General features: G+C 47.6%; 2 protein-coding genes across 3 annotated transcripts; both read left to right on the top strand.

The window, feature by feature from the left end:
* Window positions 1-5,164: 5,164 nt before the first annotated feature.
* LOC114429598 (protein Wnt-16-like) lies at window positions 5,165-7,101 on the top strand. The gene is made up of 2 exons (XM_028398325.1): window positions 5,165-5,827; window positions 5,923-7,101. Exons 1-2 carry the CDS (start codon window positions 5,570-5,572, stop codon window positions 6,379-6,381), a joined length of 717 nt encoding a protein of 238 aa, XP_028254126.1. The 5' UTR covers window positions 5,165-5,569; the 3' UTR covers window positions 6,382-7,101.
* A 464-nt stretch (window positions 7,102-7,565) lies between these two features.
* Window positions 7,566-27,261, top strand: stab2 (stabilin 2). 2 transcript variants are annotated; one of them, XM_028398324.1, is made up of 70 exons: window positions 7,566-7,695; window positions 8,428-8,552; window positions 8,658-8,773; window positions 9,732-9,817; window positions 9,904-9,970; window positions 10,051-10,146; window positions 10,236-10,358; window positions 10,494-10,690; window positions 10,856-10,983; window positions 11,057-11,190; window positions 11,279-11,358; window positions 11,527-11,676; window positions 11,810-11,953; window positions 12,037-12,099; window positions 12,215-12,331; window positions 12,402-12,455; window positions 12,534-12,614; window positions 12,696-12,848; window positions 12,970-13,029; window positions 13,882-13,977; window positions 14,076-14,162; window positions 14,341-14,452; window positions 14,528-14,708; window positions 14,880-14,973; window positions 15,050-15,208; window positions 15,279-15,374; window positions 15,490-15,582; window positions 15,651-15,698; window positions 16,050-16,183; window positions 16,269-16,371; window positions 16,775-16,852; window positions 16,928-17,017; window positions 17,090-17,197; window positions 17,812-17,943; window positions 18,027-18,155; window positions 18,234-18,296; window positions 18,381-18,476; window positions 18,546-18,741; window positions 18,823-18,918; window positions 19,032-19,089; window positions 19,173-19,246; window positions 19,341-19,466; window positions 19,564-19,637; window positions 19,714-19,785; window positions 19,873-19,992; window positions 20,077-20,121; window positions 20,192-20,278; window positions 20,402-20,551; window positions 20,696-20,818; window positions 20,891-20,962; window positions 21,066-21,242; window positions 21,321-21,410; window positions 21,532-21,678; window positions 21,804-21,863; window positions 21,965-22,088; window positions 22,336-22,485; window positions 22,561-22,665; window positions 22,779-22,886; window positions 23,108-23,301; window positions 23,377-23,518; window positions 23,653-23,786; window positions 23,877-24,042; window positions 25,590-25,696; window positions 25,790-25,909; window positions 25,986-26,132; window positions 26,215-26,325; window positions 26,434-26,565; window positions 26,655-26,741; window positions 26,819-26,869; window positions 26,977-27,261. In XM_028398324.1, exons 1-70 carry the CDS (start codon window positions 7,609-7,611, stop codon window positions 26,980-26,982), a joined length of 7,611 nt encoding a protein of 2,536 aa, XP_028254125.1. In that variant the 5' UTR covers window positions 7,566-7,608; the 3' UTR covers window positions 26,983-27,261. The 2 variants fall into 2 exon arrangements, with proteins under 2 accessions (XP_028254125.1, XP_028254124.1); XM_028398323.1 differs by having other exon boundaries at window positions 26,819-27,261.
* Window positions 27,262-27,368: the final 107 nt, after the last annotated feature.

Raw genomic sequence — 27,368 nt, 5'->3', positions numbered from 1 at the left:
TTTGTGGCCATTTTTGGCGATGTGTGACCCTGCTGCCAAACTTTTCACGCCTCGCATACTTCAACGGATTGAGCTGAAATTCGCCGTGTCCACTCAGGACACCATAGGGAATAGACGCATTCCAAAACTCTTACAAAAGTCTTACGGTGTGGCCGGGGCGTGGCCTCAAAGTTTGACCATTTCTGAGGACACAGAAAGTCTCTATAACTTCTTCGTTTTCTGTCCGATCTGTACGAAATGTCACATGTATGATCAGAGTCTGACCCTAAACACATCTATACAACAATATTGAGGCTTTGACAGAGCGCCACCTACTGGCTACACAAAATGTTGTGTTTTCATAGGTTTTTCTGCCTGCCCCCCTGGCCTGTTTTGAGTAGGGTCATGAAAATTGGTACACATGTGTATCACCCCAAGATGCACAAAAAAGTCTCTTGGACCCCCCCTCCAAACCCAACAGGAAGTCCGCAATTTTGAAATTTCTGTTAATTTTTGGCGATTTGTGACCCTCCTACAAAACTTTTCACGCCTCGCATACTTCCTCCAAATGAGCTAAAACTCACTGTGTCCACTCAGGACACCATAGGGAATAGACGCATTCAAAAACTCTTACAAAAGTCTGACGGTGTGGCGGGGGCGTGGCCTCAAACTTGACCATTCGCCATTACAAAGGAACTCACTGTATTTATTGCCCTAATGCGTAGCCCCGCTGGCCAGTTTGACACAGGTTCATGAAAATTAGCACACATGTGTATCACCCCAAGACGCACAAAAAAGTCTCTTGGACCCCGCCTCCAAACCCAACAGGAAGTCCGCCATTTTGACTTTTGTGGCAATTTTTTGCCTATTTTTGACCCTGCTTCAAAACTTTTCACGCCTCACATACTTCATGCAATTGAGCTGAAATTCACTGTGTCTACTCAGGACACCATAGGGAATAGATGCATTCCAAAACTCTTTCAAAAGTATTACCGTGTGGCAGGGGAGTGGCCTCAAAGTTGACCGTTCGCCATTACAAAGGAACTCGCTGTGTTTTATGCAGTACTACCCATATACTTTATGCAATGTGGACAAAATCTTACAGTACTGCTATGGACCTGAGTCTGAACAGATATATATGCTAATAGGATGATACGGTCATAGCGCCACCTACTGGTAGCAGGAAATTTTGGTTGTAAACACGTGTTCGTTGTATCTCTGTGGAAATAAGAGGAGAGCATAGGACAGGAGAGTATAGGAGACAAGAGCATAGGAGAGAAGACTGCGATGACCCCGCGGATCGCAAGGTGCGCGAGGGCCCGCAATGCTGCTTGCAGCTTTAATTTTTTTTTTTTTTTTTTTCCCCCTCCGAGATCGCATTTTTGGAGGCCTTAACATGCCCAAAAACTCACCAAACTTGGTAGAAAAATTCATTCGCCCGAAAAATTTTGAAATTTGCTGACTTTTGAAATGCACATATAAAAATGGCTCTATAGCGCCCCCAACGCGTAGCCCCTCTGGCCGGTTTGACACAGGATTATGAAAATTGGCACACATATGTATCACCTCAAGACGCACAAAAAAGTCTCTTGGACCCCCCCTCCAAACCCAACAGGAAGTCCGCCATTTGAAGGTTTGTGGCCATTTTTGGCGATGTGTGACCCTGCTGCCAAACTTTTCACGCCTCGCATACTTCAACGGATTGAGCTGAAATTCGCCGTGTCCACTCAGGACACCATAGGGAATAGACGCATTCCAAAACTCTTACAAAAGTCTGACGGTGTGGCCGGGGCGTGGCCTCAAAGTTTGACCATTTCTGAGGACACAGAAAGTCTCTATAACTTCTTCGTTTTCTGTCCGATCTGTACGAAATGTCACATGTATGATCAGAGTCTGACCCTAAACACATCTATACAACAATATTGAGGCTTTGACAGAGCGCCACCTACTGGCTACACAAAATGTTGTGTTTTCATAGGTTTTTCTGCCTGCCCCCCCTGGCCTGTTTTGAGTAGGGTCATGAAAATTGGTACACATGTGTATCACCCCAAGATGCACAAAAAAGTCTCTTGGACCCCCCCTCCAAACCCAACAGGAAGTCCGCAATTTTGAAATTTCTGTTAATTTTTGGCGATTTGTGACCCTCCTACAAAACTTTTCACGCCTCGCATACTTCATCCAAATGAGCTAAAACTCACTGTGTCCACTCAGGACACCATAGGGAATAGACGCATTCAAAAACTCTTACAAAAGTCTGACAGTGTGGCGGGGGCGTGGCCTCAAAGTTGACCATTCGCCATTACAAAGGAACTCACTGTATTTATTGCCCTAATGCGTAGCCCCGCTGGCCAGTTTGACACAGGATCATGAGAATTAGCACACATGTGTATCACCCCAAGACGCACAAAAAAGTCTCTTGGACCCCCCCTCCAAACCCAACAGGAAGTCCACCATTTTGACTTTTGTGGCCATTTTTTGCCTATTTGTGACCCTGCTTCAAAACTCTTCACGCCTCACATACTTCATGCAATTGAGCTGAAATTTACTGTGTCCACTCAGGACACCATAGGGAATAGACACATTCCAAAACTCTTACAAAAGTCTTACGGTGTGGTGGGGGCGTGGCCTCAAAGTTGACCATTCGCCATTACAAAGGAACTCACTGTATTTATTGCCCTAATGCGTAGCCCCGCTGGCCAGTTTGACACAGGATCATGAGAATTAGCACACATGTGTATCACCCCAAGACGCACAAAAAAGTCTCTTGGACCCCCCCTCCAAACCCAACAGGAAGTCCACCATTTTGACTTTTGTGGCCATTTTTTGCCTATTTGTGACCCTGCTTCAAAACTTTTCACGCCTCACATACTTCATGCAATTGAGCTGAAATTCACTGTGTCCACTCAGGACACCATAGGGAACAGACGCATTCCAAAACTCTTTCAAAAGTATTACCGTGTGGCGGGGGATTTGCCTCAAAGTTGACCATTCGCCATTACAAAGGAACTCGCTGTGTTTTATGCAGTACCACCCATATACTTTATGCAATGTGGCCAAAATCTTACACTGCTGCTATGGACCCGAGTCTGAACAGTTATATATACTAATAGGATGATACGGTCATAGCACCACCTACTGCTAACAGGAAAGATTGGTTGTAAATATGTGTTTGTTGTACACCTCTGCAAATGAGAGTAGAGGAGAGCATAGCACAGGAGAGTATGGGAGACAAGAGCATAGGAGAGAAGACAGCGGTAGCCCCGCGGATCGCAAGGTGCGCGAGGGTCCGCAATGCTGCTTGCAGCTTTAATTTTTTTTTTTTTTTCTTCCTTCCCCCCCTAAGATCGCATTTTTGGAAGCCTTAACATGCCCAAAAACTCACCAAACTTGGTAGAAAAATTCATTCGCCCGAAAAATTTTGAAATTTGCTGACTTTTGAAATGCACATATAAAAATGGCTCTATAGCGCCCCCAACGCGTAGCCCCTCTGGTCGGTTTGACACAGGATTATGAAAATTGGCACACATATGTATCACCTCAAGACGCACAAAAAAGTCTCTTGGACCCCCCCTCCAAACCCAACAGGAAGTCCGCTATTTGAAAGTTTGTGGCCATTTTTGGCGATGTGTGACCCTGCTGCAAAACTTTTCACGCCTCGCATACATCATCGGATTGAGCTGAAACTCGCCGTGTCCACTCAGGACACCATAGGGAATAGACGCATTCCAAAACTCTTACAAAAGTCTGACGGTGTGGCCGGGGCGTGGCCTCAAAGTTTGACCATTTCAGAGGAAACAGGAAGTCGCTATAACTTCTTCGTTTTCTGTCCGATCTGTACGAAATGTCACATGTATGATCAGAGTCTGACCCTAAACACATATATACAACAATATTGAGGCTTTGACAGAGCGCCACCTACTGGCTACACAAAATGTTGTGTTTTCATAGGTTTTTCTGCCTGCCCCCCTGGCCTGTTTTGAGTAGGGTCATGAAAATTGGCACACATGTGTATCCCCTCAAGACGCACAAAAAAGTCTCTTGGACCCCCCCTCCAAACCCAACAGGAAGTCCGCCATTTTGAAATTTCTGTTAATTTTTGGTGATTTGTGACCCTGCTACAAAACTTTTCATGCCTCGCATACTTCATCCAATTGAGCTAAAACTCACTGTGTCAACTCAGGACACCATAGGGAATAGACGCATTCAAAAACTCTTACAAAAGTCTGACAGTGGGGTGGGGGCGTGGCCTCAAAGTTGACCATTCGCCATTACAAAGGAGCTCACTGTATTTATTGCCCTAATGCGTAGCCCCGCTGGCCAGTTTGACACAGGATCATGAGAATTAGCACACATGTGTATCACCCCAAGATGCACAAAAAAGTCTCTTGGACCCCCCCTCCAAACCAAACAGGAAGTCCGCCATTTTGACTTTTGTGGCCATTTTTTGCCTATTTGTGACCCTGCTTCAAAACTTTTCACGGCTCACATACTTCTTGCAATTGAGCTGAAATTCACTGTGTCCACTCAGGACACCATAGGGAATAGACGCATTCCAAAACTCTTTCAAAAGTATTACCGTGTGGCGGGGGAGCGGCCTCAAAGTTGACCATTCGCCATTACAAAGGAACTCGCTGTGTTTTATGCAGTACTACCCATATACTTTATGCAATGTGGACAAAATCTTACAGTACTGCTATAGCCCCGAGTCTGAACAGATATATATGCTAATAGGATGATACGGTCATAGCGCCACCTACTGGTAGCAGGAAAGTTTGGTTGTAAACATGTGTTTGTTGTATATCTGTGGAAATGGGAGGAGGAGAGCATAGCACAGGAGAGTATAGGAGACGAGAGCATGGGAGAGAAGAATGCGATGACCCCGCGGATCGCAAGGTGCGCGAGGGCCCACAATGCTGCTTGCAGCTTTAATTCTTTCATGAAACCTGATGGCTGTGTATTATCCAGGCTTATATATAGTCTTCTATGATCCAGACCGAAGCTATCCTTTCTGGCACAGGAGATCGGTGATGAATTAGTGTGGTCTGACCTTCTTCTCTGCCGATAGGCTGATAAAGAGTAAACTGCAGTGGTTATGGGGCGGAGATCATTAGAATATTAGAAAACGCCGTACGGCGTTATGAGTGGCCGTTTGGAAAACGCCGTACGGTGTACAACGTAGAACTGTGAAAACGCCATACAGCGTATGACGTGAAAACGGCGTTTTCTGCGGCGTACGATGTAAAAAACGCCGTTTAAAGTATGGCGGAAATGTGATATGAATGGCTTGCCATACTTTACAGTGTAAATTCTGAATTGAGAAGTGACCGACCTTCAGTCCACTTCATGTGTAGCAGAGACCGTCAGCTAAGGTGAAGCACTGAACGCAGCTGAAAGAGCTGAACACACTTACACACACAGCTACCTTCAGCTGTATTAGTATATTTTTAGGGTTTGTACCTGAAAGGCTCTGGAGTATGTGAGTAAACATGCTGTTAGAAGAATCCGGTGAAAACAGCTAAAGTGATTTGTTTTTCTCCGACCTCACGCTTGTCCTGCAGGAACCAAAGAAACGGCGTTCATCCACGCAGTCATGGCAGCTGGTCTAGTCCACGCCGTCACGCGCTCCTGCAGTCAGGGAAACACGACAGACTGCGGCTGCGACACTAGGCTGCGAGGTGGCGGCTCGCCGGTAGAGGGCTGGCAGTGGGGCGGTTGCTCAGACCACATTCAGTACGGGACCTGGTTCAGCCGCAAGTTCATGGACAGCGTGGTAAAAAACATATCGGCCAGCCGAGGGGGGCACACGCTAAGCACCATGAACCAGCACAACAGAGAGGCCGGGCGGCAGGTGAATGTCTGCAGCAGCCAATCACTGCTCAGGATTAGCATGCTAATGACACCATGCTAACATAAAGAATTAACAGAACACATGTGTGTCTACAGGCCATCGAGAGGACCATGTCCACAGACTGCCGCTGTCACGGAGTCTCCGGCTCCTGTGCAGTAAAGACGTGCTGGAGGACGATGGCGGCCTTTGAGCATGTCGGCGCCTACCTGAAGGACCGATATGAGCACAGTGTTCAGGTCTCGGACCGATCGAAGAGGAAGATGGGGAGGAAGGATCAACACCGCCTGCTGGTCGACAAACATCAGCTCATCTTCCTCAACAAATCTCCAAACTACTGCCTGGAGGACCGACAGCGGGGCGTCACGGGCACCAGAGGGCGCCGCTGTAGCCGCACGTCCACGGGGCCGGACGGCTGCAACTTGCTGTGCTGCGGCCGTGGATACAACACGCATGTGGTGAGACACGTGCAGCGCTGCGAGTGCAAGTTCGTCTGGTGCTGCTACGTCCGCTGCCGACGCTGCGAGAGCATGAACGACATGCACACCTGTAAATGACATCACATCATCAACCAATGAGATCAATCCACCAATAAGTCAGAATGATCCACGTCAGTGGTTAGTTCATCATCAGGACCTGCATCTTCACTTAGACCTGCACTCATGAGTGTGTTCGGGTTCAGTGAAGAGACGACAAAACAAACGACACAAAGACGACACAGAGAAAAAAAACAACACAAAAGACAACACAAACAAAACAAACAACACAGAGACAACACAAACGATGAAATGTTTTTTTGTTTTAAAATGAAACAGATTGTTTGCGTACAAATTTAAATATTGTGTTTTCGTTCAGTCAAACAAAAACAAAGAGTGCTGAACAGTTCACTCCAGAAAGCAACCAGCAGGGGGCACATTTCCTCACTGTGTGGTGAATTAAAAGGTCTGTTTATGTGTCTGTCAGATCCATTCAAGGTTGTTTACTCTGGTGGTTGTTGTTTGTTTGTTTCTTAGGGCAGCTGTGATACAGCAGTTGTCCACTAACCATAAGGTTTGTTGTTTCCTCTGCTCAGCTGCAGGTGGCGCTGTTTTATATTCACCATGGTAGCTTGGTCAGTGGTTACCAACATACAACAAACAAACAACAAACATTAGAAAAAGTGAGCAGTTATATATGTGTGTGTGTGTGTACGAGGATCACTGTGAGTGGTGTGCAGTCCGCCTCTTGTCTTGCTGAGTCAGTGAGAGTCCTCACAAAGGGGCGCAGGTGTGTGTGTGTGTGTGTCAAAGTGATGATGGAGCAGAAAGTTTCAGGAAAACAAAGACAGACTGTTATTTACAGCCCAGGATTTCCTGCAATTTTAACTGAACGTGGTCTTCCAGGAAAGGGTCTGGGGGGGGGGGGGGGTCACAGTCAGCTCCTGTTGGAGGAGTTCAGTTGTTACGCTGCACTGAATTATTTCTGATTGAATTATCATAATTAGTAACGACAGTGCTGAATGTCTGACAAGTGGATTTGAGTAACTGGAGTTTATTTTGCTGATTAAAGAGTTGTTACTGAACACTTCTTCTGTGGGAATATTCATTTTTCTGGGTTAAAATCTCTGTATGAATTTATTCCGTTCTTTCCTTTGAGCTGGTCAGTGTTAAACGTCAGTGTTCAGAAACAGACTCAGCAGTTTGAGTTTTTCAGGAAACACATGAGGAGGAGGAGGGCTCAGTGTGAACAGGAGGAGGAGGAGGTGCTGAAAAGAGTCGGATGGGACGGGACAGACGACAGAAGACATGGAGCTCCGTCACAGAGCGCGGCTGCTGCTCGTTCCTGTGGTGATGGTGCTGCTGGTGCATGAAGCGGAGGCTGCATCCCGACAGGTATGACCATTCCATTCTCTCGGAGCGAGCTGCTCACTGATGATGTCAGCACCGCCTCATCAGCTGTTACCTGCAGCTGTTTGTTAAAACTGACTTTTTCTTATTAGTGATTGAATCATTGTGCAACAATCAGCAGATCAATGAAAAGTTCAGTAGGTAGTTATCAGCTGCAGCATTGATCTTCACAGAGGATACTGATAACTCTTATGGATTAGTGAGGCACATGGCCCCTGGAGGGGGCCATGGATTGTTGCACAATGATTCAATCACTCTCCACCACATCCTCTGTAGCTTTTCATTAATCAATATTTAATACAAACACAAAATATGATGCAGAAACCACAGATGATTGATTCTGTTCCAACCAGTCAATCATGTTGGTCACTGAGGGCCTGCAGGTCTGGACATGATGACACAGACCTGCTCAGGAGCTTTCTGGTTCTACATGCAGACATTTCACTGATATGAATCTGGATCAGCGTTTCAGTTATCTGCTGTGTGTGAGTGTTTCCTGGGTGGAGCTGATGGAGCAGATATCCACGGCAGCTATTAGACACACTTCCTGTCCACGCTCTGCAGAAAAGTCGCAGTTTGTTTGCAGGACAGAGCTTTAGGTCTATGTCTGTCTGAACATCAAAAACTACCAGCCTGCTTTATGCAAACGTTAACCCCTTGCTGACACGGTGTGATAATCATGTCTTCATGTTAAATGTTTCTGTTTGTTTCTGGAAGAACTTTTGCTCCAACTCCACGATGCTGACGACCCGGACGGCCTGTCACTCCTGCTCGATCAGCATGTTGATTCCCTGTCCAGCAGGATACAAGCAGACACCCCGATCCACCACAACAGACTGCAAGTGAGCCACACACACACACAGACACACACAGACAGAGACAATAATGTTCCTTGAATCCTTTAAGTTAACCCTTCACACAGAGACCTCTGACCATGTGACCTACAGGTACTACGTCAGGACTGCTAGCATGAAGTTAGCCATCAGTGGCTGCTCCTTTGAGTGCTACAGAGAGGAGGACGTTAAGAGCTGCTGTCCTGGTTTCTGGGGTCCAGACTGTATCGGTTAGTACAGAGACCTCGCATGAAAAGATCACATGATGATGTTTGTTTTTGATCTGTTGGTGGTGCTGCAGGAAAGGTCATGGCACCAGAACCACCTGGAATTTAAGACAATTCAGAGGTTTGGAGCTAGCTGAGAGTAACTTGCAGGTGCTGCCTGCATCATAGAGACTCTGCACAGAAACCGAGAGGCACAGTGGACTTCCAGGTGGCTCCTGTCACATGTGGAGTCCTGCAGGATGTGGAGTCCTGCAGGATGTGGATCATCCAGGATGTGGATCATCCTGCAGGACTCAGGACTTCCTTCCTCAGACCCTCTGTCAGCAGGGCAGAAATGCTGACAGTCACAGTGTCTCAGAGACATGAGGTGCTTTGGATCTGCTGCCACAGTGCTCCACTTCCTGACCTGATCTCTGAGGCCACAAAGTGTGTGGTTTCACAATAAAAGTAGTCAGAAAAAGTTCAGGGAGAATATGATTAGGATCAATAAAAAGAGGATTTAAATAAGCTTGTGTTGTGTGGAAAAATCTGTTCTTGGAGATTCAGAGCAGCAGCTCTTCCTGCCTCTGTAAGTCTGTCATGTTGTGATGATCTGGTTTTAAATGTGAGTTTGTCCAGCAAGAGAAAGAAAAGGGGAAACAGAGACCGTTGGTGAAGTGATGACACAGAGGGATAAGAGAGGGGCAGAGGAAGAAGATAACAGAGGGATGAGAACCAGGAAGGAAGTGCAGGGAGGGAAAATGTAAAAACAACGCTGCACAAAGCCTCAGCTTCATGTTCTCACTGAGCTGTTCCAAAGAGACCACGTTCAATATCTTACTGGGACGTCTGGACATGTTAGAGTTCCTTGAAGATATTTCAGAGCAGGGAAGTGTCTTTAAGGAGAGTTCAGCTGCCACGCTTCCAGCTTTTGGATTAAAAATTAGCTTGATGACCAAAAATCTTCAACCACATGTTTCAGAGTGTCCTGATCAGGCTGACACACCCTGCAGCGGCCGAGGAGTCTGCTCAGATGGCCTGGGAGGGAACGGGACCTGCAGCTGCCAGGTGACATCACACACACATCTTCTGAAAAAGCCTTTAGAATCCCCTTAAATCTTGTAACTCTCTGTCTGTCTGTGTGTATGGTTCAGGCGGGCTTTGCAGGAACTGCCTGTGAGGACTGTGCACCTGGTCAGTACGGCCCCACCTGCAGCTCAGGTAATATCAGATCACATACACACACACACACACCAGCTCAGTGGTCAGACAGAGTGTATTGTGTGTGTGTCTGTTTGCAGTGTGCTCATGTGTCCACGGCCTGTGTGATTCTGGACTAAGAGGTGACGGCCGGTGCACCTGTTTTTCTGGATACAAAGGGTCCTCCTGTGATCAAGGTCAGTCACTGTGATGTTAGGCTTTTTTAGTGATGGGTAACTCCACCTGTGCTGTTCTGTGCTCTGATGTTCTGTGCTCTGTGTTTCAGAGCTCCCTGAGTGTGCGTCTCTCAGCTGTCCACAGACCTCTCGCTGTATGGAGGAGGCTCTGACGGGACAGTTGGTTTGTCAGTGTCTGCCAGGCTACCAGACGTCAGGAGCTCAGTGTTTGTGTGAGTTTAAATAACAAACATTGACACACAACCACTCCAGTCATGGAAATGATGCAGCAGCCACAATCGCTGCACTAATGTAGGAACAAAAATTTTGGTTCCAGCACTCAGGTTTTCTTTTCTGTTCCCTCACAGCCATAAATCCATGTCTCCAGCAGATCTGTCACATCCATGCCTCTTGTGTCCACACCGGTCCAAACCAGCACCTGTGTGCCTGCCATGAGGGCTACAGTGGAGACGGGCGGGTGTGTGTCCCTGTCAATCCATGTCAAACGAAACACGGAGGCTGTTCTGCTGACTCAACTCGCTGTGTCTACGACAGACCAGGGAAGGTATGCTGATACACAGGCAGGACCAGAGGCAGCATCCAAAAACCGTCTTCAGGGAGATGTTGATTCAGGATGTGTTTAATGTGAAGTTTAATGCTGTGTCTATACTGAATGGCTCAGCGGTGGTACTTTAATGATGCATCTGCGTCCCTGATGTGTTTGGTACAGTCTCACTGCGAGTGTCTTCCTGCATTTGGCGGTCTGTCAGACGGAGCCTGCAGCCTGACAGATGCCTGTCGACCAGATTCCTGCCACAAAAACGCCAACTGCACGATGCTGGGACCAGGAAGGGTCGAGTCAGTCATCGCTTGTGAACATTCACACCATGTCCAAGCACCAGGTGGATTCACCTGTCCCTCTGTCCCTCAGGTGCACCTGTCTGCCAGGTTTCCTTGGCAACGGTAAAATCTGTTATGGTAACATCATGCAGCGTCTGACTGACCTGAACACAGAGCCGGGAGGACAGTGGAGCGGTCAGCTAAGCAACGCCATCTCTCTGTTCGGTACGAGGATGACTTCATGTGAAGAGCAGAACTCCGTTCAGCACATCCAGACAGAGCTGCAGCATTAACGCTGCTTTGTGTTTTTCAGGGTCTCTGCTGTGGCCGCTGCAGAATCTGGGTCCGTTCACTGTGTTTGTTCCAATCAATAAAGGCTTCAGGGGAACTTCGGTGAGAGTTAAAGCTGCTGATCAGCTCTGCAGCAGCTGTGTAGTACAAAGGCCTGCTTCGCCTCAAGTGGAGGCTTCATTTCAGAAACAAACATACGTTCCTTAAAAGTCCAGGGTTGAAATGATCATAAAAAAATCTTCAGGTTTCAAGTCTGTGTGTTTTTGGCAGGTGAAAACTCTGACAGCCGACCTGTCAAAGGCTAAATACCTGTGTAAGATGCACCTGGTTGCCGGCGTGATGCCGTTTAATACTCTGAAGAAAACTGACATCTTCTACACTCTAACGGGGAAATCAGCAGAGACAGACACATCAGAGGGGGTGAGAGGACCACCTCAGTCATCACAAGATGGAATAAAAGATTTAGAAATGTCTTTTCATTTCTTCAAATCTCTGCCCACATAAATGTGTTTGGCTTCTTTTCTATCTTCACATCATCTTTATGTTTCTTCAGGACTCTCAAGCTAAGATTCGTATCCATGGCAGCAGGAGGAAAGGTGTGATCGTCCAGTCTGACATCGTTGCTTCCAACGGGATGATTCACATCATCAACCGGCTGATGGACAGTGTCTCACCCACTGTGGAGAGCAACACAGAGGTGAAGACAGACAGAGGATTTCTGTCCCACATGTCCTATCATCCATCAATGATTCCACATCAGTCTTTGTTGTGTGTCCACAGGAGAACCTCATGAAGATCATTTCTGACTATGGCAAATTTGAGAGGTTTAAGTCTTTGTTGGAGGTACAGATCTCTTCGTGTCATACAGTGGAACGTTTGAACAGCCCACGTGCTGCAGACCTTTAGCTAAACGACAGCTGTGTCTTTGCAAACATACTGATGTTTTGTGTGTCTGCAGAAAGCAGAGCTGGCCTCTGTCATGGACCTTCCTGGTCCGATCACCGTCTATGCTCCTGTCGGTGCAGCGTTTGATTCGATGACAGAAGGACACTTCCAGTACCTCAGCAGTGCTGAGGTAAGAACACATGTCTGTGGCTGACCTTTTTTACCAGAACTGTAAGTCACTGTTTACTGTGAACCTTCAGGGACACAAGAAACTGGTGGAGCTTCTCAGGAACCACATCGTTCCGTCCACTGCAGTGAGTACAGCACCCTGACTCTGATACTCTGAATGCCCTCTTATCTTGCTTCCTCTGACCATGGCTGCTGTCTTCAAGTTGGGGGTCTATAACATGGTGTCCACCACCAGAATTGTGACGATGGCCAAACAGATGCTGACAATCAATGTGACAGAAAGTGTAAGTCTGTCGTCCTGCCGTCCCCACAGTCCACAGTCCCCAGTAAACCTCAGCAGTGTCATTTTTCTCTGCTGTTTTCAGGGTCAGATTTTGGTTAATGGAGCAGCAGTGCTGGAGGCAGATGTGGAGGCTAAAAATGGACGCCTGTATGTGTTGGATGGAGTTTTGACTCCACCCTCCATTGAGCCTGTCCTACCTCACAGGTGTGACATCAACAAGACCAAGATCATCAAGGTGAGTCGGTCCCTTCAGCAGAGCGACACTCTGTAGGATCCGCTTGTCCTCCACCTTACAGGGTGTGGGTGAGGTGAAGAGGAAGTCTTTCCTCTGTGTGGTCACAGTGTTTTCGTTTCAGGGCCCGTGTGTCAGCTGTTCTAAAGTCAAGCTGTCTCAGTGCTCCTCTGGGATTTTTACGGTAAGACATCTTACTCTGTGGGTTTTCTCTGTTAAGCTGGATCCATACTCCGCGAGAACAGAGATCTCCCTCCCCCCTGCAGACGTTACGCCCACAAGATGACGTCGTTTTTTTATCTCGGACCGCCCGTTGTGCAGCGATCTCGTGCACAGGGTCCGGGCAGAACTTTTTCTCTCAAGGCTGTGCGTCAACCATGCTGTGATTGGTCGGAATTTATTGTGGGCGTGATGAATGTGGAGAAGCGCAAGGGCTTCATGTGCAGAACACACAGACAGAAGGAGAAAGTACAGCGACGATGGACAGTGTAGATGAGCAGCTGGCAAACAGCTCCTGGAAGGAGAAACACGGCGCACAGAGGAGAGTGTCTGTCCACAAGGTGGCGATAAAAATTATTCCCAGTAATGATCACGGTGTTACAGTGGCTCGCGCACATTGAACACCGGGAGACGGGATGTATTATTGCAGACAGTCAATCCACACGTTCACAGAATTAAACTCACACAGACCAGAGGTCTGCTACAGTCAGCTACACTGATCTTCTATCTATTGTCATGCTGTGCGCCCTCTTCCCTGAACATTATCAGCTCGTTAGGCCAGGTAACCACGACTGTGCTCACAATTTGCAATACAATTGCATGTCAACCTTTTGTGTGTGACGTGCGCTGCGTAGGAGGGCCGTATAAGGGGTTCTGCACACACACGTCTCGCGGAGGATGGTACCTCCGTGCCGAAAATAACTTTTTTTTTTACTCTTACTACCCGTGGAGCGAGTTCTCTGTTCTCTGTTCTCGTGGAGTATGGAACAGCCTTTAGTCTGATTCAATGTTTGACCCGCCTTTCTCTTCTGATCAGGGCACCTCTGGATGTGTTTACAGTGTCATGATTAGTTCTCCGCCCGTTCAATTACCAGCAAAAGGCTGCTCAGCACAGTGCTACACACTTGTGACGGTACAAAGAACAACTGACAGCATTCACTGACCCACATCCATTCCTTAAGGGGCTTTCAGTAACAGCAGTCAGTGTGAAATTTGTGTGTGTTTGTTCAGACTCCAGCCTGCTGTAAAGGTTTCTATGGTTCAGACTGCAGACCTTGTCCTGGTGGATACCAGACGCCCTGCTCTGGACACGGCCAGGTCAGCCCTCTGCCTGCCTCTTTGAATCTCTTTAAATTTCATGTTCTTTGCTGAATAAACTTCAGGAGGTTTCAGAGTCATTAAACCAAAGTCCTGCAGGAGAAATGGAGCGTTTAGACTCATTAAATCAGCTGTGTGGTTCATGTCTGAAGGTGTTTCTGTCTCTTCTGGTGCTCAGTGTTTGGAGGGAATCGGTGGAAATGGGTCGTGTATCTGTGAGGCGAACTTCAGAGGCTCTCGATGTCAGTACTGCTCATCCCCCAACAAGTACGGACCAAACTGTGACAGAAGTAAGTCTGAGCTGTGATGTCCCACAGGCCGGTGTGTGTTGTGTGGTGGATGTAACCTCACCTGTGTGTCCACAGCCTGTCCCTGCATCCACGGACAATGTGACAACCGTCCAGAGTCAGACGGCCGCTGTAAAGTAGACTCCTGTCAGACGGGTTACACGGGTCGGTTCTGTGACCGTCAAACGGCGGCCTGCGGCCCTGCCACTCAGTTCTGTCATGCTCATGCTGACTGCGATTTCAGCCAGGGAACAACCAGGCGAGCACACCTGCATGCTGCTTTACCTTTATGATCACACACTTCTTCACTTTAACCCTTTAAAGGCTCATATCAACTGAGCTCTCTCTTGATGAAAGTAGTGAGCTGTCAGCTGCTGGCCTGCTGTCAGTAACAGGCCGAGGCCTCATCTGGTATCTGCTGTGTTTTCAGGTGTGTGTGTAGACCTGGATTTCAGGGCGATGGTATCACCTGTGTGGAGTCAGACCTGTGTGCTCTGCCTCTCAGAGGAGGCTGCAGTGTGAATGTGAGTCACACCTCTGACTGGCCGCTTCCTCTCTGGTGTCACTGTGCTTCACTGTGCTCTTGTCTGCCCCCTGCAGGCCAAATGTATAAAGACGGGTCCTGGATCTCACTCCTGTCAGTGTCTCAGCGGGTGGAGAGAGGACGGTGACGAGTGCCAACCAATCAACAACTGTGATGGTCTCGGCAATGGAGGCTGCCATCCCAACGCCACCTGCATCTACGTTGGACCCGGACAGGTGACGACAGAAACACCAACCGTAAAACCTGCTGACGCCTCTCTGACTGTGTGTCCTTCTCTCTGTTCAGAGTGACTGCAGCTGTAAGCCAGGATACAAAGGAGACGGGCAGGACTGTGAGGCGGTTAATCAGTGTGTGACTGCAAAGGGAGGCTGTCACTACCTGGTCAGTCACACACACATTCTGCTATAAGGACGGTAGAGTGGCACCAACTCACCAAAGACAGGAAGTCACAGAGCGTTTTCAGATGATTTTCAATCTAATGCAAGTATTTTCTCAGGCCAGCTGCCGCCTGCTGTCCGCCCAGTGGACGTGTGTCTGTGAGGACGGATATGTTGGAAATGGACACATCTGTTACGGTACAGTGGATCAGGTGAGACCCTTCACTCAGATTCAGTCCTTTACACTCTGCCTCGGTCTGACTCTGGGTTTTTCGTTCAGGAGCTGCTGGCTCTGCCTGAAGCCTCCGACTTCTTCAGATGGACCACTGTGAGTCTCCACACATCCACCATGTTTGCTTCATCACAACACCATCATTGACAACAACAGCTTAAATTCAAACTGTGGACATAAACAGTCTGTGTCTCTGTGTTCCCTCTGGCTCTCCCTCTGTCTCTGTGTCTCCTCTGTCTCTCCCCCTGTGTCTGTCTCCTCTGTCTCTTCCTCTGTCTCCCCTCTGTCTCTCACCCTGCCTCTGTGTCTCCTCTGTCTGTCCCTCTGTCTCTCCCCCTGTCTCTGTGTCACCTCTGTCTCTACCCCTGTGTCTGTGTCTCATCTGTCTCTTCCTCTGTCTCTGTGTCCCCTCTGTCTCTCCCTCTGTCTCTGTGTCCCCTCTCTCAGGAGTCTGGTCTGTCTCAAACTTTGTCAAATCAGAACATCACCCTCCTGGTTCCGTCCTCCGCGGCCATCACTAAAATGTCTTCAGATGACACAAGTTTCTGGACTTTAAAGGGAAACCTGCCGAGTCTCATCAGGTTCCAGCACGCCTCTCACTTTCAGGAGCTCTTTGTGTTTGTTGGAGCTTTGTGTATCAGCTGCTGTCTGTCTCATCTCTGACAGGAATCACATGATCCCTGGTTACTGTCCACTGTCCAGCCTGAGCAACATGTCCGCTGTGACATCCCTTCTCTCAGCAACACTTCCTGTTTTAACAAGCAATGAGGTAAATCCTCAGAGGAGGTCATCAGGATTAAGCTGGATCCATACTCCGCGAGACAAAGACATTTTTCCCCCGTGCAGACGTTACGCCCACAAAATGACGTCATTTTTTGTCTCTGGCACAAGTCCTTGTGGTGTGTTAAAAAAACTCAGTAAAGTCTTTCCTTATAGTTTAGTGGGCGGGTCGTATGAGGAGTTCTGTACACACGCGTCTCGCGGAGTATGGTACCTCAGTGCGGAAAAGACCTTTTTTTTATCTCTTACCACCCGTGGAGCGCGTTCTCCGCTCTTTGTCTCGCGGAGTATGGAACAGCCTTTATCTGATGATTGTTAATAAAACGATCTGTGAGACATGTTTGAGTCTCAGCGCTGGTGCGTCTTTTCACCTGTTGTCTGTGTTTGTTCAGATTACAGCTGTTGGCGGAGCGACCATCACCACTTCAAACATAGCTGCTACAAACGGGCTGATTCATGTCATTGATAAGGTACAGACTGATCAAAAGCTAACAGCTCAGCCTGAGTGTCTGTGTCACTGACTGTCTGACTGTGTCTGACTCCAGGTTTTGATTCCTGAGAGGAAGCTGAGTGAGGGGCTGCTGGCGACACTCGCTCTGAGGCCAGAGTTCTCACTGTTCAGATCATATCTCATTGTATGAGCACACACACTCACACTCATCTGTTCCTACATTTGAGGTGTGTGTTCACACTTGTGCTTTTCTCAGGATTACAACCTGACAAATCAGATCGAACAGGCTGATGAGTTCACGGTGTTTGCCCCGACGGACGCCGCCATCACTGAGTACCTACAGAACGTGGCTACCCCGGCCCTGGTAGGCATTACAACAAACTAGTTTCAAAGTTAAAGAGTTCATAAGTTCAAACACACTTAAAGTGAAGTGATGATGAAGGTTCCCAGTCATCCAGGTCACCTTCATTCATAGGTTTGAGCATCTGGACCTGTAGAGTCCTCTTGAAGACGTGTCTCTGCTCCTCCATCAGCTCCATCAGCTCGGTGGGAAACATGGTTTATATGTGGTGGAGCTCGATGGGATGGGGTGGGGTGGCGAGGGGGGGTGTCTATGTGAGACTCTAAATGTCTCCATACTGACCTGTGCTGGTCTGACTGACTGTGTCTGCTGTGTCTAACCACAATGAGAGGCTGTGGTGGGCGGGCAGGTGGACAGTCCATGGTTCTGGCTTTGAACATGTGACTTGGAGTGAAGCTTCCTGGGAATGGATGGAAGCTGCATTGGAGAACAATGTTCTTAGACAGAGAGGACAGGTGGTTTGAAAGAGGAGTCCAGGAAGCCAGACAGTTAAATCTGATGAAGCTGCTTGAATGAACAGTCTTCAGAACAGGTCCAAGTGCCTTGCTGCTGAACTTAAAGTGAACCCTTTTACCTGACTTGAAAGAATCATCCTGATTTCATTTTGTTATTAACAGGATGTGAATACGACCCGTTACCACGTGGTGCTGTCAGAGCGTCTCTTGAAGACGGACCTTCAACCTGGAGGATACAAAGAGACGCTGCTCGGGTTCTCATTCCAGCTCGGCATCTTCCCACGAGATGGAAAGGTCTGAAAGACTGATCAATACTGAATACTGCTCAGATCTGATCTCATGATTATCTGATCAGTATCTTTCTGTTTCTCATCTAGTTGTTTGTGAACGACGCTCAGATAAACTCATCCAACATCCTGAGCGGAAAAGGTGTGATTCACGGCCTGTCGGCCGTGCTGCAGATCATCAGGAATCGCTGTGACAAAGTCTCATATGAGAAAGTCCCAGTGAGTCCTCGGCTGCCTGTCACAGACTAATCAAAGCTAAGGGTTGATGAATCTGAACTTCTTCCTTTTTCTCTGAAGGGAAAGTGTGTCGACTGTTTGTTCCACCAAAACAAAGTCTGCCCTAATGACACCGTTCCAGATGTAAGAGCTCACACAGCATTGATGCTTACACAGAGTGTTAGCTTCAGCATACTGCTGAGTGTTGACCACATGTCTTCTCTGCAGAAATCAGTGAGGTCGAAGAAATGCATGTTAACCCGAGTGTTTGAAGATGAGCGGCATACCATCGGTTGCAGAGCCACCTGCCTACACAAAAACATTGTACGTCTCTCATACTGGAAACAAACGTCCACCTAAAAGCAGTCATGACACGATTCTGTTGATTTTCAGATGCATCAGTGTTGTGCCGGTTTTTTTGGGGAACATTGTGAGCCGTGTCCTGGTCCAAAGGGTCAGCCCTGCTTTGGCAACGGAGTGTGTTTGGACAGGACGAGCGGGTCTGGAGTGTGTCAGTGTAACAAAGGCTTCAATGGAACTGCCTGTGAAACCTGCCATAGAGACAAATATGGAATTCACTGTGATCAAGGTGAGTACACCTCCAACAGGAAACCTCCGGTGACCTGTGGCTGTGTCCACCCTCACCCTCCTGTCCTTTGGATCTCTGTAGACTGTCATTGTGACAACGGACACTGCAACGGCGGCCTTAATGGAGATGGGACGTGTGAGTGTGATGTCGGCTGGAGAGGCATCCGCTGCGATGAAAGTATGAAAACAAACAATTTCATGATGAGAAATTGGTATTTTAGAATTAGTTGATAAAACCTCTTTCAAACATCGTCATGTCAAGTTGTTAGGCTGGTGTCTTTGTCTTTGCAGAGATTGAATCCAAAGCTGATGAACTGTGCGGCTCGGTTAAATGTCACTCCAGTGCAAAGTGAGTCAACACACACGTCTGTCAGGCTCGGTGTGCTGTAGCGCCACCTGTATTCTTCTGTTAATGTGCTGTTTATCTGCTAGCTGTGTGATCGGACCGTCCAGCCCTCAGTGTCTCTGTGCTGCTGGATTTGAAGGAAATGGAACGTCCTGTCAGGGTAAGATGAGGCCTGCGGAGGACTCGGACATCTTTGTGCTCCTCACGGGAACAAACTGAGTCAAACACTGAATATGTTGGTTTTGTGTGTGCAGCTATAGACCTGTGTTCGATGAATAATGGCGGCTGCAGTCTGTATGCAGTCTGTAAGAGGACGCGTCCTGGCAGGAGAGACTGCATCTGTAACAGCGGCTACTCCGGTGATGGCCTCGTGTGTGTCGGTACGGTAATCCGCTAAACTGATGAGATGACATGCTGCGTGATAAAAAGGTTGTGAGATGTGTCTCAGTGTTGCAGGACTTTTCTGTTTCTTCACAGAGATCAATCCCTGTCTGGAGGGGGGCGGAGGCTGCCATACCAACGCAGACTGCATCCATGTTGGACCGAACAAAGTAAAATAGATGTTTTACTCAGTGCAGATTCTGCTGACAGTGGAGCTTGTTTAATGTGGATTTTTAATCTCTGCAGACTTCCTGTGTCTGTAGTAACGGGTACTCAGGTGATGGACAGTACTGCAAGATGACCAACTTGTGTTTGAAGGTGTGTGTCCAGTTTTAGCATTCGGTCGATCATTGTTGGACACCGTGTAGTACATGTGTCACACACACCTGCTGCTGATGTTTCCAGAAAAATGGCGGCTGTCACCAGTATGCCAGGTGCAACATGACTGGTCCTGGCACCCGAAACTGCACGTGCCTCAGAAATTTCATGGGAGATGGTCTTAGCTGTAAAGGCACCGTGGACAGGGTAAGCCTCAGAAACCTCCCACAACAATACAGCAGCTGGTCTGCCAGAGCAGGCCTTCTTTAACAGACTTCTGACTCTTCACAGGAAATGAGGACAAAGGGCATGACGAACTTCTACTTTGCTCTGATGGTGAGTGATGTTTCAGTCTGTCACCCCCTGCAGGTAGAAACACAGTAACTGAGGTGAACTCTGGTTTCAGATGGCAGAGATTTCCCTAAAAGCTCGTGGTCCGTTCACCGTCTTTGTTCCAAACTCTAAGGCTTTCAAAGCAGAGATGTCACCCAAGGTCAGACGTTCTCAGAGGCTTGTCCTCAACAAACTGATCTGTTTATAATCTGTCTCTGACAGCAGCAGGACAATAAATCCATGTGACCAAAGATCTGTCTGATGAGATAATTTCTCCTTTCAGATCAAACAGATGGTAGGACACAGAGAACAATACTCCAGCATTCTGCGCAACCACGTTGTGATGTGTCACACTTTGCTGCCCGCTGACCTCAGCCGACCCCGAAACCTGACTGCTTTGTCTGGACTTGTCCTGGCCACCAGTTCCAGCCAGGTGACCAATCAGAGACAAGAGTCAGGGTTCATTCAAAGGGATTTAATAGATATCTGAATGGTCACTCACATTGGAAGCTTTTTGGCTGTCAGGTCTTTAAATAATTGTTCAGATGTTTCAATGATGTGACGTTTATAATTTCAGGGCATGATCTCCATCAACGATGCAAATGTAACTGAGAGTGATGATGTCAGCATCAACGGGATCATCCATAAAATCAGCCGGATCCTGTACCCTGCTGACATGGGCAAAGAGAACTCTCTGCTTGTAAGTAGCATAATTTACAGGATCAGGTAGTTTCACTCTCAATAAATCATCAAACTCCTTTCACTTCTGCAGGATTCAGAAGAGATGAATCTGACTGATGTGGCCGAACGTCATGGTTACCAAACCTTCTACAAACTACTCGAGGCACGGTGAAGTCATCTCTAACACTCAGGAGTCCCCATTCGTCCACAATGAGGACCATTTCTCCTGGGAGGTGTAACATGTGATGATGTCATCGATGTTTCAGGACACTGGTGTGATGGACCTGGTGAATGATAGGATATACCAGCCGGTGACAGTCTTCCTGCCATCAGATGACGCCATGGCAGCTCTGCCTCAGGAACAGAAGGACTTCCTGTTTCACCAGCACAATCGACCACAGCTGCTGGAGTACCTGAAGTACCACATTTTACTGAGCCAGAAGGTGAGACCAGGACATTTTAACCTGCTGACGGAGGAAGAGCCGATGCTCCTAGTTTAACTGTTCTTTTTGTAATTTCAGGTTTATGCTGAAGAACTGATCTATCTGGACTCAGCTCGGACTCTGCAAGGTTCATCACTCTCCTTCTCCTGTGGTGGGACAGACAACATTGTACGTATGGCAAAAACAAAAAGCGATCATAATTCCTTGCATTACAATAGGGCTCTCGCATATTTTGTGGGCCCTAATGAAAGGGGGCCATCAGTAAATGATTGCTCTTCATTTTGGTCAGGGAGAAGTCTTCATCAATGATGGAAAGTGCCGGATCATTCAGAGGCACCTGGCCTTTAAAACTGGGCTCGCCTACGGGATTGACTGCTTGCTGACTCCACCCAGCCTCGGTGGACGCTGCGATGAACAGACAAAATTTGATCTTCAGGTAAATCCTTGAGTTACAGGTGAGGTGGACTCATCGCCACGTTCACGTGATGGTCTAGGACTGTCTGGCCACAAATCAGAAAGCAGTATTGAACAGAGCCATGTAAACGTTTTCTTCTGTGGTAGATGAACTGTGGGATATGCAGCGTGTCAGCCTCCCAATGCCCCAAAGGATCCAAACAGAAGGTCGCTGTCTGCTGGCACACACGTTAAAGTTTGTGTTTACAGATTCAGGAAGCCTGTGTGTGTGCGCGCGTCTGACTGTCTGTGTGTTGTCTGCTGTTCAGGAGGTTCAGAAATGTGATCTGCCCACCATATATGTCTCTAAAAATTCCGGCTGTCGCACCATCTGCACTGTCAACTTCTGGCAGCCAAAGTGTTGTCATGGTTACTACGGACGGGACTGTCTGGGTAAGTCAGACCTCATTTAGCAACTTTTTTGGTATTTAGCCAACAGTTTATGAAGTCTTACTCTTAGGCTCACTTGGACCAAATAAGTCTTTGTGAAAGTTTCTGAAAGTTTAATGTTAAAATGATTTTAAATGGCTCTGACAGCATCAGAGTATGTGGGTTAGGGTGTGTGTGTCCTACAGTGAAGGAAGCTAACACTGATCAGCTGTTGATGAATGGCGCTCTCTCTCTCTCTCTCTCTGTCCAGTCTGTCCTGGGGGGGTCCACTCTACCTGCAGTAACCATGGTAAATGTGATGATGGTCACCTTGGTAACGGTACCTGTACCTGTGAGGCAGGTTTCAGGGGCACAGCCTGTGAGATGTGCAGTGAGGGGTTCTTTGGAGCCACCTGTAAAGGTGAGCTGCAGGCTCAGTTTCCTCTGTGACGTCTGACTTCTGCAGGTGTGCTCAGCTGACTGTTTTTTTTTCCAGCCTGTAACTGCTCAGAGCATGCATCATGTGATGATGGACATAAAGGTACAGGTTCATGCTTCTGTGATGTCGGATGGACGGGACAGCGGTGTGACGTTCAGCAAAGTGAGTTCGACTACAACACATAACAGCTGATGTCAAAGTCTCAGTGACATCACTAACCCGTAGCTAACATGTTAAAGGTTCTCTTATCATTCTGGGTGTGTGTCTCATTCCAGCTGAGGTGTTTCACTGCTCTCCACCCTGTTCTCCAAAAGCTGTCTGCAACGAAAACAACACCTGTGTGTGTCAGCCATTTTTTGAGGGAGATGGGTTTACCTGCACAGGTGAGTAATCATACCTGGAGCCCTCCATATGCAGAACTTGATTCTTCATAAAGACAGGTTTCAAACTGAGCAGATGACACACACCTAGGCTGTATTTCCTCAGAGATCCTCGTATTGTGTGACAACAGTGCGTTATGGGTGAGATGTATGTTGGATATGTGAGGGTCAGACAGACTGTGAAGCGCTCTGTTCAGTCAGGATGTGTGTGTGTGTCTCTGCAGTGGTGGACATGTGTCAGTTCTGGAATGGTGGTTGTGCAAAAGTTGCCAAATGTTCTCAGAAAGGAGAAAAGGTGAGCTGCACCTGTCCTAAAGGCCACTCTGGAGACGGGTTCACCTGTCTGCCCATCGATCCCTGTACCTCTGGAGACAACGGAGGCTGCCATGAACATTCCACCTGCACCATGACGGCTCCGGTAAGAACGGCTCCGGCAGATCTTTATGTTTCCATAAAGAGATGTGACTTAAAGTAACCTTGTGTGTGTTGACAGGGAAAGAGGAGGTGCAGCTGCAAAGATGGTTACATTGGAGATGGAGTGACCTGTGAAGTCAAACAGCTGCCAATCAGCCGCTGTCTCCAGGACAACGGGCAGTGTCACCAAGACGCTAAATGTACCGACCTCCATTTCGAAGGTTTGACCATTAACCTTTGCTTGATGGCTGCAGAGCCTGTTGCAGAAGAGACATTTTAATAGTTTAAGGACATTACTGTCTACAGGTTCCATTGACATATATTTATCTGTGTGTGTGTTCTTGTGTGTGAGCAGATGTGACACTTGGCGTCTTCCACTACCGTTCCCCTAAAGGTCAGTACAAACTGAACTTCACTGAGGCCCAGCAGGCATGCTCTGCAGAGGGAGGCAGCCTTGCTACATACAGTCAGCTGTCCTATGCCCAGCAGGTCAGTGAACACAGCACAGGACTTTCTCAGTCTGCTGGTCAGCTTGTTCTGATTAAACCTGCTGTCTTCTGGCTGTGGGTTCCTCTGCAGGGCGGGTTAAACATGTGTGCTGCTGGCTGGTTGGACCAGGCCCGCGTTGCTTACCCCACCACCTACTCCAACCCCAACTGTGGTTTCGGACATGTGGGTATTGTGGACTACGGCACTCGCAAAGACCCGAGTGAGACCTGGGACACCTTTTGCTACCGAATGAAGGGTAAGTTTGTCCAGTATCATCCTGGATAAAATGTCATGACAAAATGAATCTCTCCTCATACGTGGCTGTGTTTCTCTGCCGGTTGCGAAGTTAAATGAGGGAGAGTTTACTGACAGTGTTTTATTTTGTGTCTGCTCGATCTGGTTGGTGTAAATTGATGCATCTTAGGCACGACACAGCTCAAAAATGGAATCGGTGAGCCTGTGTCATGGAGGAGTGCGTAGAGAAGTTTCTGAAGCCTGCTGCTATGCGTCTGGTGTGAAATCACCCATTGACTAAAATGGAAGGGGCTGTCTCTGCACTTACATTACGCGTCCATTACGGGGCCGGTGTAAATCCGGGGTCAGCCTTCATGCACATTTGGCAAAACACTGGGAAAAATTAATAATAACTGCAAATAATTGGTTAGCTGGCATCAGAACTTGGACTTGACACCATAGATCACAGCATCTTACCATGCAGAATAGAACATGAGATTAGGATTACAGGAACAGCACTGCGCTGGTTTAAATCATATTTATCTGATAGATTCACTTTGTTCATGTTAATGATGTTTCCTCCTCACGTACAAGGGTTAATCAGAGTGTTCCACAGGGTTCAGTGCTCGGACCGATCCTGTTCACCCTCAACAACCTCTAGGAAACATCATCCAGAGACACAGCATAAACTTTCTTTTTTTTTTTTTTCTTTTTTTAGATACTGTATTAATCCCAGAGGGAAATTCTTTACGGCTGCTGCCAAGCAGTGTCATACAATGACTAGCAAGGCGCGCCACAGGCTAGGGTGACTGGTGACTGGTTACTAGACAACCCTGCTATACCACTGCGCCACTGTTGTCCCCTTTCATTGTTTTGCTGATGATACCCAGCTGTATTTATCCATGAAGCCTGAAGAAACAGAGCCGCTAGTCAGACTACAAGCATGTCTAAAGGACATAAAGGACGTGTCTAAAGGACATAAAGGACTGGATGACCCTCGATGTTTTACTGTTAAAACAGGTTTTTGGACCCAAACATCTCAGATCTAGATTATCTGATAACGTTCTCTCTCTGGATGGAATTACTTTTGCCTCCAGTCTGACTATGAGGAACCTCAGAGTTATCTTTGATCATGTGGTTTATCCCTCATATTAAACAGGTCTCTAAGACCGCCTTCTTTCACCTCCGTAACATTGCTAAGACTCAAGGGATCATATCTCTCCTGTTTTAGCTTCTCTTCACTGGCTCCTCCTTTACCCTGCACACCATTAGCAGATGGGCTCCCCCTTATGAGCAGGGTCCTGCTCAAGGTTTCTTCCTGTTAAAGTGGAGTTTTTCCTGACACCATTTGCCTTAATGTGCTTGCTTGGGGTTTAGACTCTGCATCTCTGTGAAGCTCCTCGGGACGATTCTGACTGTAAACGATGCTATATCAATGAAACTGAATTGAACGTTGCTGGTGCTCGGTGAGGTGAAACATGGCCTCAGTATATAATGTTTACCGATAATCCCAGGCTAAACAGATTGCTGAGGTTTAATTGTTTGTGTGGCATTTTCTGCATGTTTCAGAGGTGAAGTGCGAGTGTAAACCAGGTTATATTGGAAATGGGTTTAGCTGCACAGGAAACCTGCTGCAGGTCCTCACATCCACAGCAACCTTCTCCAACTTTCTCACAGTGAGTCTGATGAATGACAAACTTCAAAAAACTGAGAAAACATCAAAATATATTGCTTCAGTGTAATTTGTTTTCTCCTTTTTCATTCTGCAGCAAATCCTGAACTACTCTCAGGTGTCTGAGTCAGGAAGACAGTTTGTGAAGCGTCTCACTAACCTGACAGTCCAGTCCACTCTGTTTGTTCCAGACAACAGCGGCATGCCTGACAACCAGGTGAGTCACACACCTCTGTGTGTGTCTTGTGTATTACTGTGTGTGTTGACCTGTCCTCACTAATGTGGCTCTACAGACTCTGTCTCAGCGGGACATCGAGTTCCACCTGTCAGATGGTCAGGCTCTTCCGCTCAGCCAGCTGAAGAATGGCAGTCGACTCAGAACTCATGTCGGCAGTCTGACTGTTCTCGGAGTCGCAGACCTGGTCGACCCATCTGCTCTGGTCAGACTCTTACTCACATTTCAGCAGACAAACAGTCAATAAATGCACATGATCAGCATTGAGACTGTCCCTCTGTCCTCAGTCCTACCGATACATCAACAACCGCTTCGTCACCGACTCTGACATTGTGGCTTCAAACGGGCTTATACATGTTCTTCAAGCACCACTGAAGGCCCCGCCCCCACACCACGAGGTGAATGATGAAGAATTTTTCATCTGCACTCATCATTCAAACCCTTCTACATTCCTAATCAGAGTTGCATTATCTGACCTCTGACCTGGGCTCTGATTGGCTCTGCAGATGCATGTGGCACACAACGCTGGGATGGGAGTTGGAGTTGTGCTGCTGATTGTTCTGGTGGCTGCAGCCATCTTTGTTGGGTACCACTTCTACACCCACAGCACCAAACCCTTCCAGTTCTACTACTTCAAGGTCAGAACGTTCCACTTTGTGCTACTCTGTATGTTTTGTGTTGGTCTGTCTGTGCATCAGTGAGACTGTGGCTGTGATTGGTCTGACAGGAGGAGGACAGGGAGGAAGAAGCTCTTCCTCCAAACTGCAGTCGAAGCATCTGTAACCCGATGTATGAATCTGAACCTGCTGATGTGGTGAGTCGCATCACAGTTAGTCCTGAGATAATGAAGCACAAAGCAGTGTTAGAAGCAGCCTGTCTGTCTGTTTGCAGGCAGAGGACAAACACGAGGTGGTAAATGGAGGAGCATATGACCTGCTGCAGGTCAGTTGAGTCTGAACTGGCTGCTGCCCCCTGCTGGACTGGAGGCCTGAGCAGTTTTCATTACTCTGTGGATGAATAGTCCTCTGACCTGCTTTATAACTTCACAGACATAATGTGCTGAGAGCTCTGCAGCTGTGCTCCGTTTCAGCCTCCCAGGCTTTCCTTTCTGAGAACTGGAGACCGGCATCTTCCCCCCAAAACAGACAAGCACCTCAGAAACCTCCAGCAATGTGTTCAGATGTTAAAAACTGTTCAGTCTCTACGAGTTAGCCTGTAGCAACAATTTCTCCACAGGCTTGTTGTCCAGAGTTCTGTCCGTCTGCCTGAATAGAAATCATGAAACCATGTAACAAAGAAATGCTGATTTTATAAAACATGTTTAAGATTTGTGATCAGGTTTCTATCGAGTTTTTTTTATCCAAGGGAAACAAAAACACACGACTGCAGATCTGAGAACTCTAAAAAAAACTATTCATGTAATAGAAAAGTTTCTCACTGA

This window comes from Parambassis ranga, unplaced genomic scaffold (genome assembly GCF_900634625.1).
Source record: "Parambassis ranga unplaced genomic scaffold, fParRan2.1 scaffold_167_arrow_ctg1, whole genome shotgun sequence".
Classification (NCBI taxonomy): Eukaryota; Metazoa; Chordata; class Actinopteri; family Ambassidae; genus Parambassis; species Parambassis ranga.
The sequence above is the reverse complement of the archived record's forward strand: the minus strand, read 5'-3'. Positions and strand labels throughout refer to the sequence as shown.